General features: G+C 49.2%; 1 protein-coding gene across 1 annotated transcript in view; it reads right to left on the minus strand.

Annotated features, from left to right (window-relative positions):
* The window catches only part of CFAP61 (cilia and flagella associated protein 61), a 254,395-nt gene that overhangs the window by 85,559 nt on the left and 155,350 nt on the right, over nucleotides 1-13,486 (minus strand). Inside the window, exons 19-21 of the mRNA XM_062203798.1 lie at nucleotides 13,181-13,279; nucleotides 8,252-8,420; nucleotides 494-668 (exon numbers count right to left, since the gene is read on the minus strand). Coding sequence (XP_062059782.1) covers nucleotides 494-668; nucleotides 8,252-8,420; nucleotides 13,181-13,279 — 443 coding nt within the window. The remainder of the gene's footprint in view (nucleotides 1-493; nucleotides 669-8,251; nucleotides 8,421-13,180; nucleotides 13,280-13,486) is intronic.

The raw sequence follows: 13,486 nt of genomic DNA on the forward strand, positions 1-13,486 counted from the left end.
ATTCAAAAAGCTGCATGAACTTGAATGTGTGTGTTTGTGGGCAGGACTGCTCCAGCAACACCAGGAAGGAGAACAATGGATTAAGAACAGAAGACGAGAGTTCTCCAATGCAGGCCTTTTTCTCCCTAGGTCTTTTCGGCTTCACAAAAGGAGACATATTTTCCATATAATTGCTAAACATGTTTGCTTATTAAATTATTCTTTAATTAGTTAATGATTTTAGCCCTGCTTTGCTCTTCGGATATTCATTTTGTGTAATAAAATAATTATAGATAATTAAACTATCTGAAGCCTTTTTCTTTCCCCCAGCAAACATGCTGGGTATCCAAAAATGACAACAAGTTGTAAATTAATCTGGAAAACAAAGCATGACAGATGAATGATTTGGTTGGAATTAATTAGGCACTAATTATATACTGGAACTAGATGGAGAATGAGACTCATTATAAAAATAAAACGCCCGTTCTGAAAAGATGCTCAGTTCCGTCTTTACCTTCTGCGGTGATGGCGTTGTTCCTTATCCAAGCCAAGGCCTTGAAGCAGTCTTCCTCGTCGTTGAGCGTGAACAGGTTGCACGGCACTTTCCCAGTGTAGCGCAGCTTGCTGAAGTTTGGGACCTCTCTGTTTGTCAAGTGCTGACTGATGTCGGCCCCTGTCGGGCACGGGACCTGCGGGGTGTGACACGGAAACGTGCGCATCAGCTGCTCTGCAGATGAAATACAGACACGCTCTGTTTCTTGGAAGTGAAACACAGCAACGTCCAGTACAGGTACACCGTCCTCTGCTCCCAGGTACAGTCGATCAGGTTGTAACTGACAACAAAGACAAAACCCTGGAACAGGTGCAATGACCCCTTGGAGACAACTCTCCGAGGGGTTGCTGTGGTGACCTAATGCTGTGTGACCAATTATCCTACAACTCGCGGAAGGGAAACAGCCATTTATCAGGCTCACCGACCCTGGAGGTCAGTGAGGCAGACCAGGGGACAGCTGGCTTCTGGTCCACCACGTCTGGGGTCTCACATGGGAAGGCTCAAAGGCTGGGGGTGACTTGACGGCTGGGGTCTGGAGTCATCTGGACATAATTAACCGATCAAATCCTTGTTCTTCCCCCCACCCCTTTTCAGGAAAATATGCTGGTATTTAAAGATGACAAGTTGTCAGCTTTCGTCTAGCCATTGCTTTTGGTTGTGGACTGGACCTTAGCTGGGGTTCTTGGCCACAACACCCCCATGCGGCCCCTCCATGAAGTGTGGGCTCCTTATACAACGGCGGCGGGGTTCAGAGGGCAAGTGTCCTGAGAGAGAAGGAGCTCTCTTAGGGGAGCTCCAAGTTCTTTTCTAGCCTGGGCTTGGAAGTCACAGTGTCTCTTTCACCTTGCTACTTGTGGAGGCAGTCATAACAGCCTGCCTGCCTGTGATCAAAGGGAGGGAACCTGACTCTATGTCTTTATGCAAGAGTAGAAGGCTCTGGACGGAGGATGGCGCTGTGGTGTAGTGGGCTAAGCATTCGCCTGCGGCACCAGCATCCCATATGGGTGCCAGCTTGTATCCTGGCTGCTCCTCTTCCAATCCAGCTCTCTGCTATGGCCTGGGAAAGCAGTGGAAGATGGCCCAAGTGCTTGGGCCCCTGCACCCATGTGGGAGACCCAGAAGAAGCTCTTGGCTCCTGATCAGCTCAGCTCTGGCCGTTGTGGCCATGTAGGGAGTGAACCATTGGAAGGAAGACTTTTCTCTCTATCTCTCCCTCTCTGTCTGGAACTGTACCTCTCAAATAAATAAACAAATCTTTAAAAAAATAAAGAGGCTCTGGATGAAGTCGTGGAACTGGACTGAACAATACCATGACTGATAAAATCTACCACAGAGACAATTATACCATGGGTTAAAATTCAAGTGCATAGAGGGGGTAGGCAGAAAAGAGAGAGGAGGGGATTACTATTTACATATTAGAATTCTAGGATTATTCTTCACTTTGTCAAAGAAATATTCCCTTTCTCTCTCTTCTCTCTCTCTCTCCCACCATAATTTCTTTTCTCCCAGACATGAGTGGGTGCAGACACATTTCCCCACTGTAACGACAGCGGCAGTGGAAACACAATGAAAGACAAGCAGCTGACACTGGTACTCCATGACAAGCACACTGTGACAACCTGGAGGGCCTGAGCCCTGGCTGAGACTTCAGTCACAACTCAGCTCCACCCAACTGTCACCAGGGTAGAAGTTGGAATCAGGACGGCTAGATCTGGTATCTCAGCAAATCCAAGATCCTGGGGTTTTTCATAGAGACTCAGAAGTTTTTTGTTTTTTGTTTTTGTTTTTTTTTAATTACTTTGGTTCAAGTTAAAATCAAGCAAACACCACTGTGAAAGCCAAAGAAATCAGTACAGTAACCTGAGTTTTCCCCTATGCCTCTCTGATTTTGCTACCAGTTGGAGACGATGTGGAGAAAAAAAGAGGTAGGCACAGGGCACCAGACTCAGAAGCAGCTGCAGTCATCGAGGTCTACCCCACCTGTCTTATATATGCACAGCATAAGGCCTCAGAACTGAGTCAGGAATAGCCCCACAGCTACAATGGACAAAGTGTCCTCACAGTAAAGACAGACCACGGACAAGCTACCCCAGCTTCACTGTACCTCGGCTCCCCTGTCTGTGAAGTGGAGATGAAAACGATACTCCTGGGAGAGTTCCCGTGGTCAACACATGTCTGTCTGTGTCAGTGAGCCCATCAGCTGCCACAGTGAGAGCTCCAGGGACAGCATGCTCCTGAGCTCCTGGGGCTGGAGAAGACTTTCAGGCTATTAGAACCACCTGCTGGTTCACTCCCCAAATGGCCACAGTGGCTGGGGCTGGGCTAGGCTGAAGCTGGAGCCAGGAACTCCATCTGGGTCTCCCACGTAGGTGGCAGGAGCCAAGTGTTTGAGCCATCCTCTGATGCCTCCACGGGTGCACATGAGCAGGAAGCTGGACTCAGGAGCAGAGCTGGGACATGAACCTAGGCACTCTGCTATAGGCTACAAGCATTCCTACCTGCGTCATAGCTGCCAGGCTAAACGGCCACTCCAACTTACATTCTCAATCCCATTTTTCCATGAACTTCTTGAATTACCCTTGTACAAAAATCTACGTGAAAACTCTTCAAGTGTTTGGAGCCAGGCCAGCCGTCTTGTGCACCCTCGGTCTTTACCACTCTGGCTGCACATCTGGAGTGATTCTGAGTTGTCTTATTTCCCTTCTCAAATGTAACTCCAAGAAATAAACAGGATATTCCAGGTACACTTGTTTCAGTGCCATTTCTCTTTATATTATTATGAATTTCTAAATTTTCTTTTCTCAATTGTTTGTTGTACACATTAAAGTAAAAACCATGGAAGATTTTTTTTCCTGAGACTTGCACATAAGAGAATGGCTTTATAACTACCTCTAGACAGGCCAGATTTAGATGGGCACATAATCATTGAATCATCACATTTTCTACAGAACTGCGTGGTTAGTTTCATTTTCTTTTGCCATTTAACGCTGGACAGGAAATTTTTGATGTCTGCCTTACTCCTGTCCTTTTTCAGGGGACTAGGTTAGTAATGTTAGTTTCCTTTTGAAGTCTGTTCATTTTTCCCTCCCTCTATAATTTCCATGACACCATGAGAAATATCTCATTCTTTGACATTTGTCAGAACATAACTAAGAAAATGTTTTCTTTTATTTTGCCTGGAAGGTGGTCGGTTGGACAATATATTTTCCACTCAAGGAAAGTTTTCTTCTAGCATGTCTTTTTTTTTTTTTTTGACAGGCAGAGTGGATAGTGAGAGAGAGAGAGAGACAGAGAGAAAGGTCTTCCTTTTTGCCGTTGGTTTACCCTCCAATGGCCGTTGCGGCCGGCGCATCTCGCTGATCCGAAGGCAGGAGCCAGGTGCTTCTCCTGGTCTCCCATGGGGTGCAGGGCCCAAGGACTTGGGCCATCCTCCACTGCACTCCCTGGCCACAGCAGAGAGCTGGCCTGGAAGAGGGACAACCGGGATAGAATCCGGCACCGGACTAGAACCCGGTGTGCTGGCACCGCAAGGCGGAGGATTAGCCTAGTGAGCCGCGGTGCCGGCCCTAGCGTGTCTTTAATTACTGTCTCCATTCCATTTCGTCGGGTCTTTACTTCAGAATAACCTCTTATCTACATGTTGCCTCCATGTGTATGGTGTCCGATCATCTCCTGCAGTGTGTGTGTCCCTCCATCTTCTGCCCCTGCCCCACAGGGGAGCTTTGCACTTGGTCTTCAGCAACCCTAACTTTGTTCTGCAGCCTTCTGTCTCTAATGGGGATTTAATATCAACCCTGCTTTACTCATCCACCTCCCTTTTTATATATATATATATATTTTTATTTTTGACAGGCAGAGTGGACAGTGAGAGAGAGAGACAGAGAGAAAGGTCTTCCTTTTTGCCGTTGGTTCACCCTCCAATGGCCGCCGCGCTGATCCGATGGCAGGAGCCAGGTGCTTCTCCTGGTCTCCCATGGGGTGCAGGGCCCAAGCACTTGGGCCATCCTCCACTGCACTCCCTGGCCACAGCAGAGAGCTGGCCTGGAAGAGGGGCAACCGGGACAGGATCGGTGCCCCGAGTGGGACTAGAACCCGGTGTGCCGGCGCCGCAAGGCGGAGGATTAGCCTAGTGAGCCGTGGCGCCGGCTCCCTTTTTATATTGATTCTGGGCTTGGCTTCTGCTGGCTTCAGCTCCCATTTGAGAGTCTGGGTGATGAAACAGAACTGAGGGTGATCAGTTTCCTGTGATGTCTGTGGGATATGGACATACGTGCTTTTGTGGGAATCCAGCATTTGGAGGTGGTTTCAAAAGAATGCTCTCCCAGTGATTTTTCCAGATGTTCCCTTTCTCTTCTTCTGTGTCATCACCTTGTTGCAGTAGTCATACAGTGAGTAAAGAATTTATCACCAAAACTTTGTGGTTTAGACAACCACCAATTTTATCAGCTTGTCATGCTGTGTGGGTCAGAAATTTTGGGTGGGGTTTGGCTGGACAATTCTTTCATTCCATGTGTCACCGACAGGAGTCACTTGGTAGTATTCAGCTGGCAGATGGACTGGTTTGGCGGGTCCAAAATGCCGTCACTCACACATCTGGAGTGTGGCAGAGAAGGCCAGGAAGCTGGAATTCTTGAGATTGCCAAGCAAAGAACTCACCTGTGCCATCTCTGGCAGGGGGGTCCCAGGCACCAGAATTCCTTCTGTGGGCACTGGGGCTCCAGGAGCAATGGAGGAGCTGCCTGGCCTTGGACAAGACAATCAGAAGCCTTGCTGACTCCAGATTTAAGGAGAGGAGACAGAGGCTCTGTCTCTTGGATGGGGGAAACAACGAAGGCTTTGCAGCATGTTTTAAAATAGTCTTTCCCCTTTAATCATCCTCAAGTGGAACCTCTTTGTACCAGGTGCCGTCAGATGACAAGGGGCCGTGGCTCTCTCAGGCCTGTTTCCGAGAGGTGCGCTCTTCCTTAGCTCCTGTTTGTGGCAGACTCTCACCCAGGGCTGCATCATTGTGCGTATCACACTTTTATTCACCCTGTCTAATAACTCATTAAGCTTTCTGGAGACCACATCATATTGCTCTCTATCAAGCTTAGGAGAAACCAAAGGCCCCGGCCTTTGCTCTCACTTGGATGCAGGTAGTAGCCTTACCTGCTGGCTTCCAGCTATCACCAGACCTTTTATACCATACACGTCCCAGTCTTCCAGTGGTCAATGCCAAGTTCATTTGACTTTGAGTTGACAAAGTTTCGTTCTTCCTCTGCATGGGGTTACTCAAAGCCCAACTCTGTAACTGTCTACAACCCGTGGCAAGTGGCTCTGTGATCTCATTTGAAAGTCATCTCAGAGTGTTTTTCAGAATCAATTTGTGTTCACCAGAAACAATAATCAAAATGGACAGTGTGTGTGTGCAGAGGAGGCATGGGGTACTGGAAGAGAGTGAGCTAAGCCCCTGTCCAAAATGGAGAGCTCACAGTTAGTCTGAAGCCAATAGATCCAGGAAGAAACTTCCACGAACGTATAGTTTGGGGATATGGGAGTAACCTTGGAAGAATTAACAACAGAAATCCTTCAAACTGGTGGCCTCTAGGACAAGGACTTGGAAGTAAAAGGGGACTGGGAGTGAAAGCGGCCTTGTTCACATCAGCCCTAAAGGACAATTAAGTATTTTACCTTCTGCAGGGATTTTCTGACCAATTAAGTGATATACACTTGCCCATCAAAAACTATTTTAGAATGAGGCATGCCATTCAAAATGTCTGATTAGAGTTTTAAGTTGGTAGTTCTATTTTATAACAGGTTATGTTCATTCTTTGGGTTTAAGTTTTATTTTCAACATTCTCTCTTGCTTTAAAAGTCACGAAATTGGGACAGAATCAGGGGAGAATTGAAGAGAAGGAAACAGGCAAAGAAATGGGGACCAGAGACTCTCCAGTGAATTCAGCTGCCCTTTCCGGATCACTCTATGTATCTTTGATTTTTATGGCCTTCTGCAAAAATTAAATTGGAACTCCCTTTCTCACTTCTTCATTTCATGTTTCATGTTGCAGAAAGGGCAAGGGCTTAGTGTGCCACTGATTAAAGCTGCAGGGGCAGCTGGACACACATGGGCAGATGCCCGAGTCGCGAGAGCACTGGCTGGGTCCTCCATGCACAGCTTCCAAAGCACACAGCCGCCAGCCGCAACCGGAACCCCCGGGTAAGGGAGGGGAGAGCACGCTGCAGGGTGCATGGCGCTGTCTTCCCATGGAGCGGTTTGCAAAGCAAGAGGAACACGCAAATGCGGCATCTCAGGCTCCCCTGACCCACCCCCCTGGGCTCAGATTCTGCGTTCTAACAAGATGCACGGTGGATCTGTGTGCACCGTGCGGGGCGAGAGGTGCTGCTCGAGAAATTCAAGCTGGTGGCTCTCAGCCTTGGCTTACAATTACCTGAGGAGCTTAAGAAAAGAATACTGGGGTGGGTGCTTCGGTGCCCCACCTGGGACGCCCTCACCATGTACCCAAGGGCTAGCATGAGTGTGCCTGCACCTCCACTTCCCAGCCAGCTTCCTGCTCATGCGCCTGGGAGGCAGCAGGCGATGGCTCAAATCCTTGGGCCCCTGCCACCCATGTGGGAGACCCGGATGGAGCTCCAGGCTCCTGATTTCAACCTGACAGAGCCCTGGCCCCTGGCTGTTGTGGGTACTAGGGGAGCAAACAAGTGAATGGAGTAGTTTTCTCTCTGTCTCTGTCTTTCTCTGTGGCTCTGCCTTTCAAGGAGATGAAAATAAATAAAATTAAAGAAAAAAAAAATAATACTGGTGGTTGAGGGGGCAGGGCGAAGGCACGGGCAGGTTTTCAAAGAATTCCAGATGATCTCGATGTGCAGTCACAGCAGACACGCTCTCTGCTGCTGGGACATGCAGTGACAGAGCCGGGAGGGACTGAGACCCTTGGGGGGTGGGGGGCTGCTCCGGCTCCTCCCAGCTGGGCAGTGTGCACACACATCTCTACCTGGAATCCACGACCCGGTCGTTCGCAAGATGGTCTGAGACCCCACCCCCGTCCCCGGGTTAGAGTTCACTGGCGAGAGACACAGCGGCCTTTGTGGACCACGTGAAATGACAGCGTGTACTGCAGGGCAGGAAAACGGCCATCTGCCACCTCAAGGCGTGGAGCTGCTCTCCCTGCAACCAGCAACGGCTTTATTCAGATGCAGCTTCGAGAGATTAATCAAACGGGAAGTGCGGCCACCGGGAAGCCAATCAGATTCCCTAGTTTTAAGACTGAGAGACAAAATAAAATAAGGGTTGACAGAAGGTGCGCATGTTTGAAATATTTTTGCCTGAGCCCACTGCCACACAGCCAAATGTTAGCCTCTTGAGGCATCAATTAATTTAGCACACACGCATGCCTGGTCGCGTCTGCATTGTGCCGCGGCGAGCGGTTAAGTGTGAAGACGCTGGACAGCCGTTTCAAGAAACGACGTTTCTCCAACTCGCTGCGATTTGTATCTTTGAGCAGAATGTTTTTCTTGGCCTGGGTCCCTGGGAGGGTTTGCAGACACAACTCTGGCCGTGGGCACAGGGCTTGAAGAGTGTATTTGTGAATACTGAGCGGCAGCTGCCTGGACAAGGAGGATGCTCTTTGCCCAGGGAGCGAGCGCGTTTACCCCCATACACGTGTATACATCAGGGCACAGTTCCCGGCACGCCCTCAGCCCCCACCTGCTCCGCCCTACCTGGTACTGCTGCCCGGTACAGAGGACGAGGTGGTCGTAGTACACGATGTCTTCGTGGGACACCACCACGTGCTTGGCCACCCGGTCTATAGCGGTCATTCTCCCCACCACCACGTTAACCCAGGAGCACAGCGACATCAAGGCATAATCTTTATCATTAAAACAGTAGCTGCAAAGAGAGAGAGGGAGAGAGGAGCTCCGTAAGTGACATTTGAGCAGCTGACAGTGGGCATTCATTAGACATCTGGGGAGCTGGTTCAAGTCCCCCAGTGGGCTGGGCCCATGCTCTCGCTGTGAGCTGACCAGTACCTGATGCTAAGAGGTTTTTCATTATGAAACACTCAGGTCACAAACTGACATTAAAGTGAAATTGTTCCACTTGGCCTAGGCTGGTCTCCATGGAGTGGGGGTGTGCGTGTGAGAAATCTTGGACACTCTTGCTCCTGCTTCTGTTCACGGTGTCTTTAAAGTGACTTCAGCCACTGAACTGTTGCACTGACTGCAAGGGCATGAGAAAGAAGTAAAGTGACATGGTTGACACAAGGGTCAGGGTCCTAGGACACTGAGAAATCTTCTTACATGCTAACACTTTTTCAATAAACGACTCAATCTTGGTGTTAATGAGAAGCTTCATACCAAGCCCCAAAGACCCACCTTTTATTTAAAGCAGGTCAATTAGGGAATTATGGTCACAACCAGGACAATCCCTGGGGAATTTCGGGACGCCCTGTGCCTGCCATGCACAGCAGGCCCAGCGTGGGCGTCAGCACTGGGGCTTCAGAGCGGGCGCTGGTGGCCACACAGGCTCTCGCTTTGGGGGTCCGTTTGTGTTCACACACTCTGCTGCAGTGGGACGAGAGTAGTTTCTGGTGTCTGGGTTTGCTGAGAAACGTTGGGTGAGGGCTGTTTGAAGAACTTTCTGGAAGGCATGACCTTGTGAAGATGACCTCAGTGTTCCTGTTCTGACAAGCACTGGCCGTCCAAGGTGACAGGACAGGAAGAGTGGGCTTTACATGTAGGCTGCATGCGTCCAGCAGAACTGTGCCAGGGCCAGGGTCTGCAGCCCTGCACTTTCCCCAGTGACCCTGACCCCTGGCCCTGCACCCCCGATGTCCTTATGTCTCCTCACCTCTCTACAGGGGATAACAAGCCCGCCCTCTGCGCCTTGACCCCCGTAAGGAATGAACATGAGAACGTGAGAGATGCTGTTTTGTCAAGTGGGATGCATATGGCGAGGGCATTATCCTAAATAATGCTAATGATACATAATCCTGTTTATTCTCCTTGCAGGCAAACAGGATTCTCAAGTGGTAATGGGAGAACACGTTTTTCTTTTTGATCCACGCAAGAGTCTGGTCTTACTGCACAAAGAGAATTCTAGTAATGGATGCACATTAGACCCCGTTACCAGGGCCCGTGAAAGAGATGGGCACGCTCTGGGCTTTGCATCTCTCTCTGAAACAACACTTAAAAACAAGAACATTTTTTTCCTAATGAAAAAAAAAAGAAGAAGAAGAAAAGCAGGGGCTGGCTGGTCACGGGGGAATAATGGACAGTGAGACACAATTCTCTTTTAAAAAACCATTTTGATAGCTTTACAGGCAACTCCAGCAATCCTGGCTGTCCACGACAGACGGACAAAGGGCTGCTCCTAGTAGTTACTCGGTCCCTACTGTACATGGCCCAAGCCAGGGGAAGAAGAAATGAAGTTAGTGCGCAGGGATTAGTGTTATGGGGATTTGTCCACAGATAAAAGCTCTCCAGGGAGATGTGCAGAAGGCTAAGGCGACGCAATGCCATTTTTAATGACAGGATCCCAGTGGCGTTGATAATGTCAGAATGCGGATTTCAGGATTCACAGCGGGAGCTCTGGCCAGGTGGAACCCGGAACTTGGGTGAACAGATTTTCGAGGAGCCCCCCCACCCCGGGATGCAGAAGGAAGCACTGAACAGTGAGTGTGGGGTGCCTGCTCTGACACTCTGTTGGAACATGCAGCATTTCTCTGTGTCAACGATCATTTGGTGCCAAGAGAATGCTCTCCACTGTAGATCTTATTTCATTTCCCCACCAAGTGACTGGGACCATATTCCGGGACTGTGTACGAGATGCTTTTCCGTAATTATTTCCCGAGCAGAGTTAACAGGCATTAAGATCCTAACACAGCAGAGACTGTGTCACAACTCGGTGACAAGGAACTATCTCCGCTAAGCTTCTCCGGACAAGAGAGAAGGAGCCGAAGAAGGCACTCAGTGCGACGTCATGGATCTCAAGTGAGCTTGGCTCTGACTCAGAACGGATAGAAAGAAAGGTCGTCTTCACAGAGAACTCTAGAGCCAGATAAGGAGGAGGACAATAGCAGAGCTCGGGGTGAGGAAGCTTCTGGAAGGGGACCAGTTCGCTCAGGTCTGCTGTGGCCCCGACCTGGTCAGGGCAGGAGACCAAGCCCCAGGCTGCAGGTGCACAATCAGCGCCCAGCTCCAGCATGGCCAGTGTACGTCAGCAGAGGCCTGCACCCTTCGGGACCCTTCAGAACTGCAGAGAACTTCAGAGGTTTTCATGAAGGCTTGACTGTGAAGCTCTCAGAAGAAGGGGCATCACGATTAACTTTCAATTACTCAGGGCTGCTTGTCCAATTAGTAGCTATCTCCTGCCTCCTGTTTCTCCGCCCTGCCTTTCAGCTGCCTCCCAAGCATGTCATTAGCACCTCCGCCAGAGGCTGGGCAGGGAGGGGGAAGGAAGACAAGTGTGGTGGTGCAGAGAGCAGCGACAGCAGTCATAAACCCGGATCCTGGCTAAGGACAAGTTCAAATTAGTAATTAGAACGAACATCTTAAATTATTAGACTTGTGGGTGTCATTGGCACTTGTTAGTTTTAAACTGCATGATCAGAGATCATTTCCTTTACTGAGGTTACCAGGACCATTTGAAAGGCGACGTCCTGTTCAGTCTGTGGTTTCTAAGAATCGTGATAACAAGCACTTAGCCACGGGGAGGGAGCTGGCTGGGTCACTTACTTAGTTCTTGTCTAATGCATGATCTAGGGGATTTTTGTATGACTGTGTGGAGCTAACCTGAATCTATCCCACCATCACTCACTGAACACCTGCTATGTGTCAAGCACTGTCTAAATTGCTGGGGATCTCATTGGTGAGCAAAAAAAAAAAAAAGTAAAGAATAAACCACCTTCAGAGGCAAATCAGGAGGATTTTAATAGCAAGAGAGAACTAGGGCAGAGTGAGGGGGACTAGAGTGTGCTGGGATGGTGACTGCACATGAATGGAGCAGTCAGGGCACAACTCTGGAGGAGGTGACCTTTGAGAGAGAAAAGCCAAGACCCCAAAGGGTAGGAACTTGTCTGTTGTGTCTGAGGGACGCTGATGAGGTTGCTGGGGCTGGAGTAGAGGGGGAAATGGCAGAAATTGTAAAAGATGAGGCCAGAGGAGACAGTAGGTGGGGACAGGTTGTGGGTCTGAGCATTCTAGATGGTTCTGTGATAGCAGAAATGTTCTGTAGCTGTGCTGTGCAGGATCGTGACTACTGGGCACGTGTGGCTATCCGAGCACTTGGGATGTGGCTAATGTGATTGAGGCGCAGAATTTCCATCTCCTGGAGTTGTAATTAATTTAGATTTCGGTAGCTACAGGTGGCTCATGGCGTTCTGGGCTGCGAGGGGTGGACATGATGAGTCCAGTTGCACAGCACTGCTGGGCTACCAGGCTGAGAAGGCAGAGAGGCTAGGGTGGATGCAGGTGACTTCCACCAGCCTCCTGGACTCTGCAGGGTGGCACAGTCACTCACCACGCCCCCCCCCCCCCAACAGCACACCCACATGGGAACTGACGGGACCTTGCATTTATCCACGAAACCGGCATTTCCTGGTTAGAAACTTAGAAAGAGAGAAAGTGAGGGAGAGGATACTTGTGTGCCATCCTCTACTCCTGGCTAGAACTTGGTGTTATGCCAAGTTGTTATGCCAGCTTGGCTTACCATATACTTTTCATAATCAAAACACACACACACACACATATACACACACAGCTCAGGAAATGAAACCCCTTGGCCAGACCCTTAGTGGTAGGGGCAGAATCTGAACCCACATCCCTCCTAGCTTAAAACCCAGGCCACTGTTTTTCTGTACCATCATGACCTCCTTAAAAAAAAAAGTTTGTAGTCTGATAAAAGCATTAGGTGAAAATGAGTCTGGTACTAACAGGCAAGGAAGCTGTGGTTTTTCCCTGTTTGAAGGCAAAGCAAATCTTTTTCCACACAGCAAACAGGGTCTCTCCATCGCAGGTTCTGAAATGAAGCCCCTAAGAGGGAACAATTTCCTTCCTCCTCGTGGGTTACCCTGGGAGCACGTTTCCAGAGGCAGGGTGCCTGCTGTTTCTGGTACCCATGTTTTGCTAAAGGAAATTAAAACCAATGGAAGCCATGAGGTAATGAAATGGCATTTTCCAGAACGGATATTATCACATAGTGATTCCACTGTGCTGAAAACAATACAACTCACCCAGAGTAGCATGGAAGGTCTCTGCTTAGCCTGCCTTGACCACAAACGGCCAGGGTGTGTGGGGTGGGGGTGGGGGACCAGTATGCCCAGGAGGTGTCCTGGAGGTTGCAAATATAATCACCAGGGCCTGTTGCCCTGTGGTGTCACTTGGAACCCAAATGTATGGGTAGTGGGGGCTCCAACCCAATGATCTGGAACAGGGCCGACGTCTGTCCATAGATAAAAAGGAAAGGCACAACTGTCGGCCACTCGCTCGTTAGCAGGTTTGCACTCAGACTTCCTAAGTAGTAGCTGAAGTCCGGGAGAGAAGCCTGCCACGTTTCCCTTTCTGACCTGAAATCCATCACGTAGCCTAAAAAGAGGCACACAAATCAGGACAGTCAAGGTCTCAGAGTGGAAACGCAAACGGAATTCATACTCGCTTGCTAGGAATTTCCTTTGTTCATGGCCCAGAAGTTTTTTCCCAGGAAGTCCATGAGTTGAAATCAGGGTGAGACTGTTAAACTTCAGGTGCGAGCTGCGGAAGAGAGAGAAAGGAAAAGAATAAAGAGAAGTTAAGCACGAACCAGTGGAAGTTTTACTGTCATTATTTGATTTAACTTTCTTTCGTGTATCAGCCAACATTTGGATTTTTCTTTGAGGCTAGCAAGTTTTGTACATAGCTTCAAACAGGAACAAAATGTTCAAATCAAAAACGGCTTGGGGGCTGCTAATTGTAGAACCT

Source organism: Lepus europaeus, chromosome 10, assembly GCF_033115175.1.
Source record: "Lepus europaeus isolate LE1 chromosome 10, mLepTim1.pri, whole genome shotgun sequence".
Lineage (NCBI taxonomy): Eukaryota > Metazoa > Chordata > Mammalia > Lagomorpha > Leporidae > Lepus > Lepus europaeus.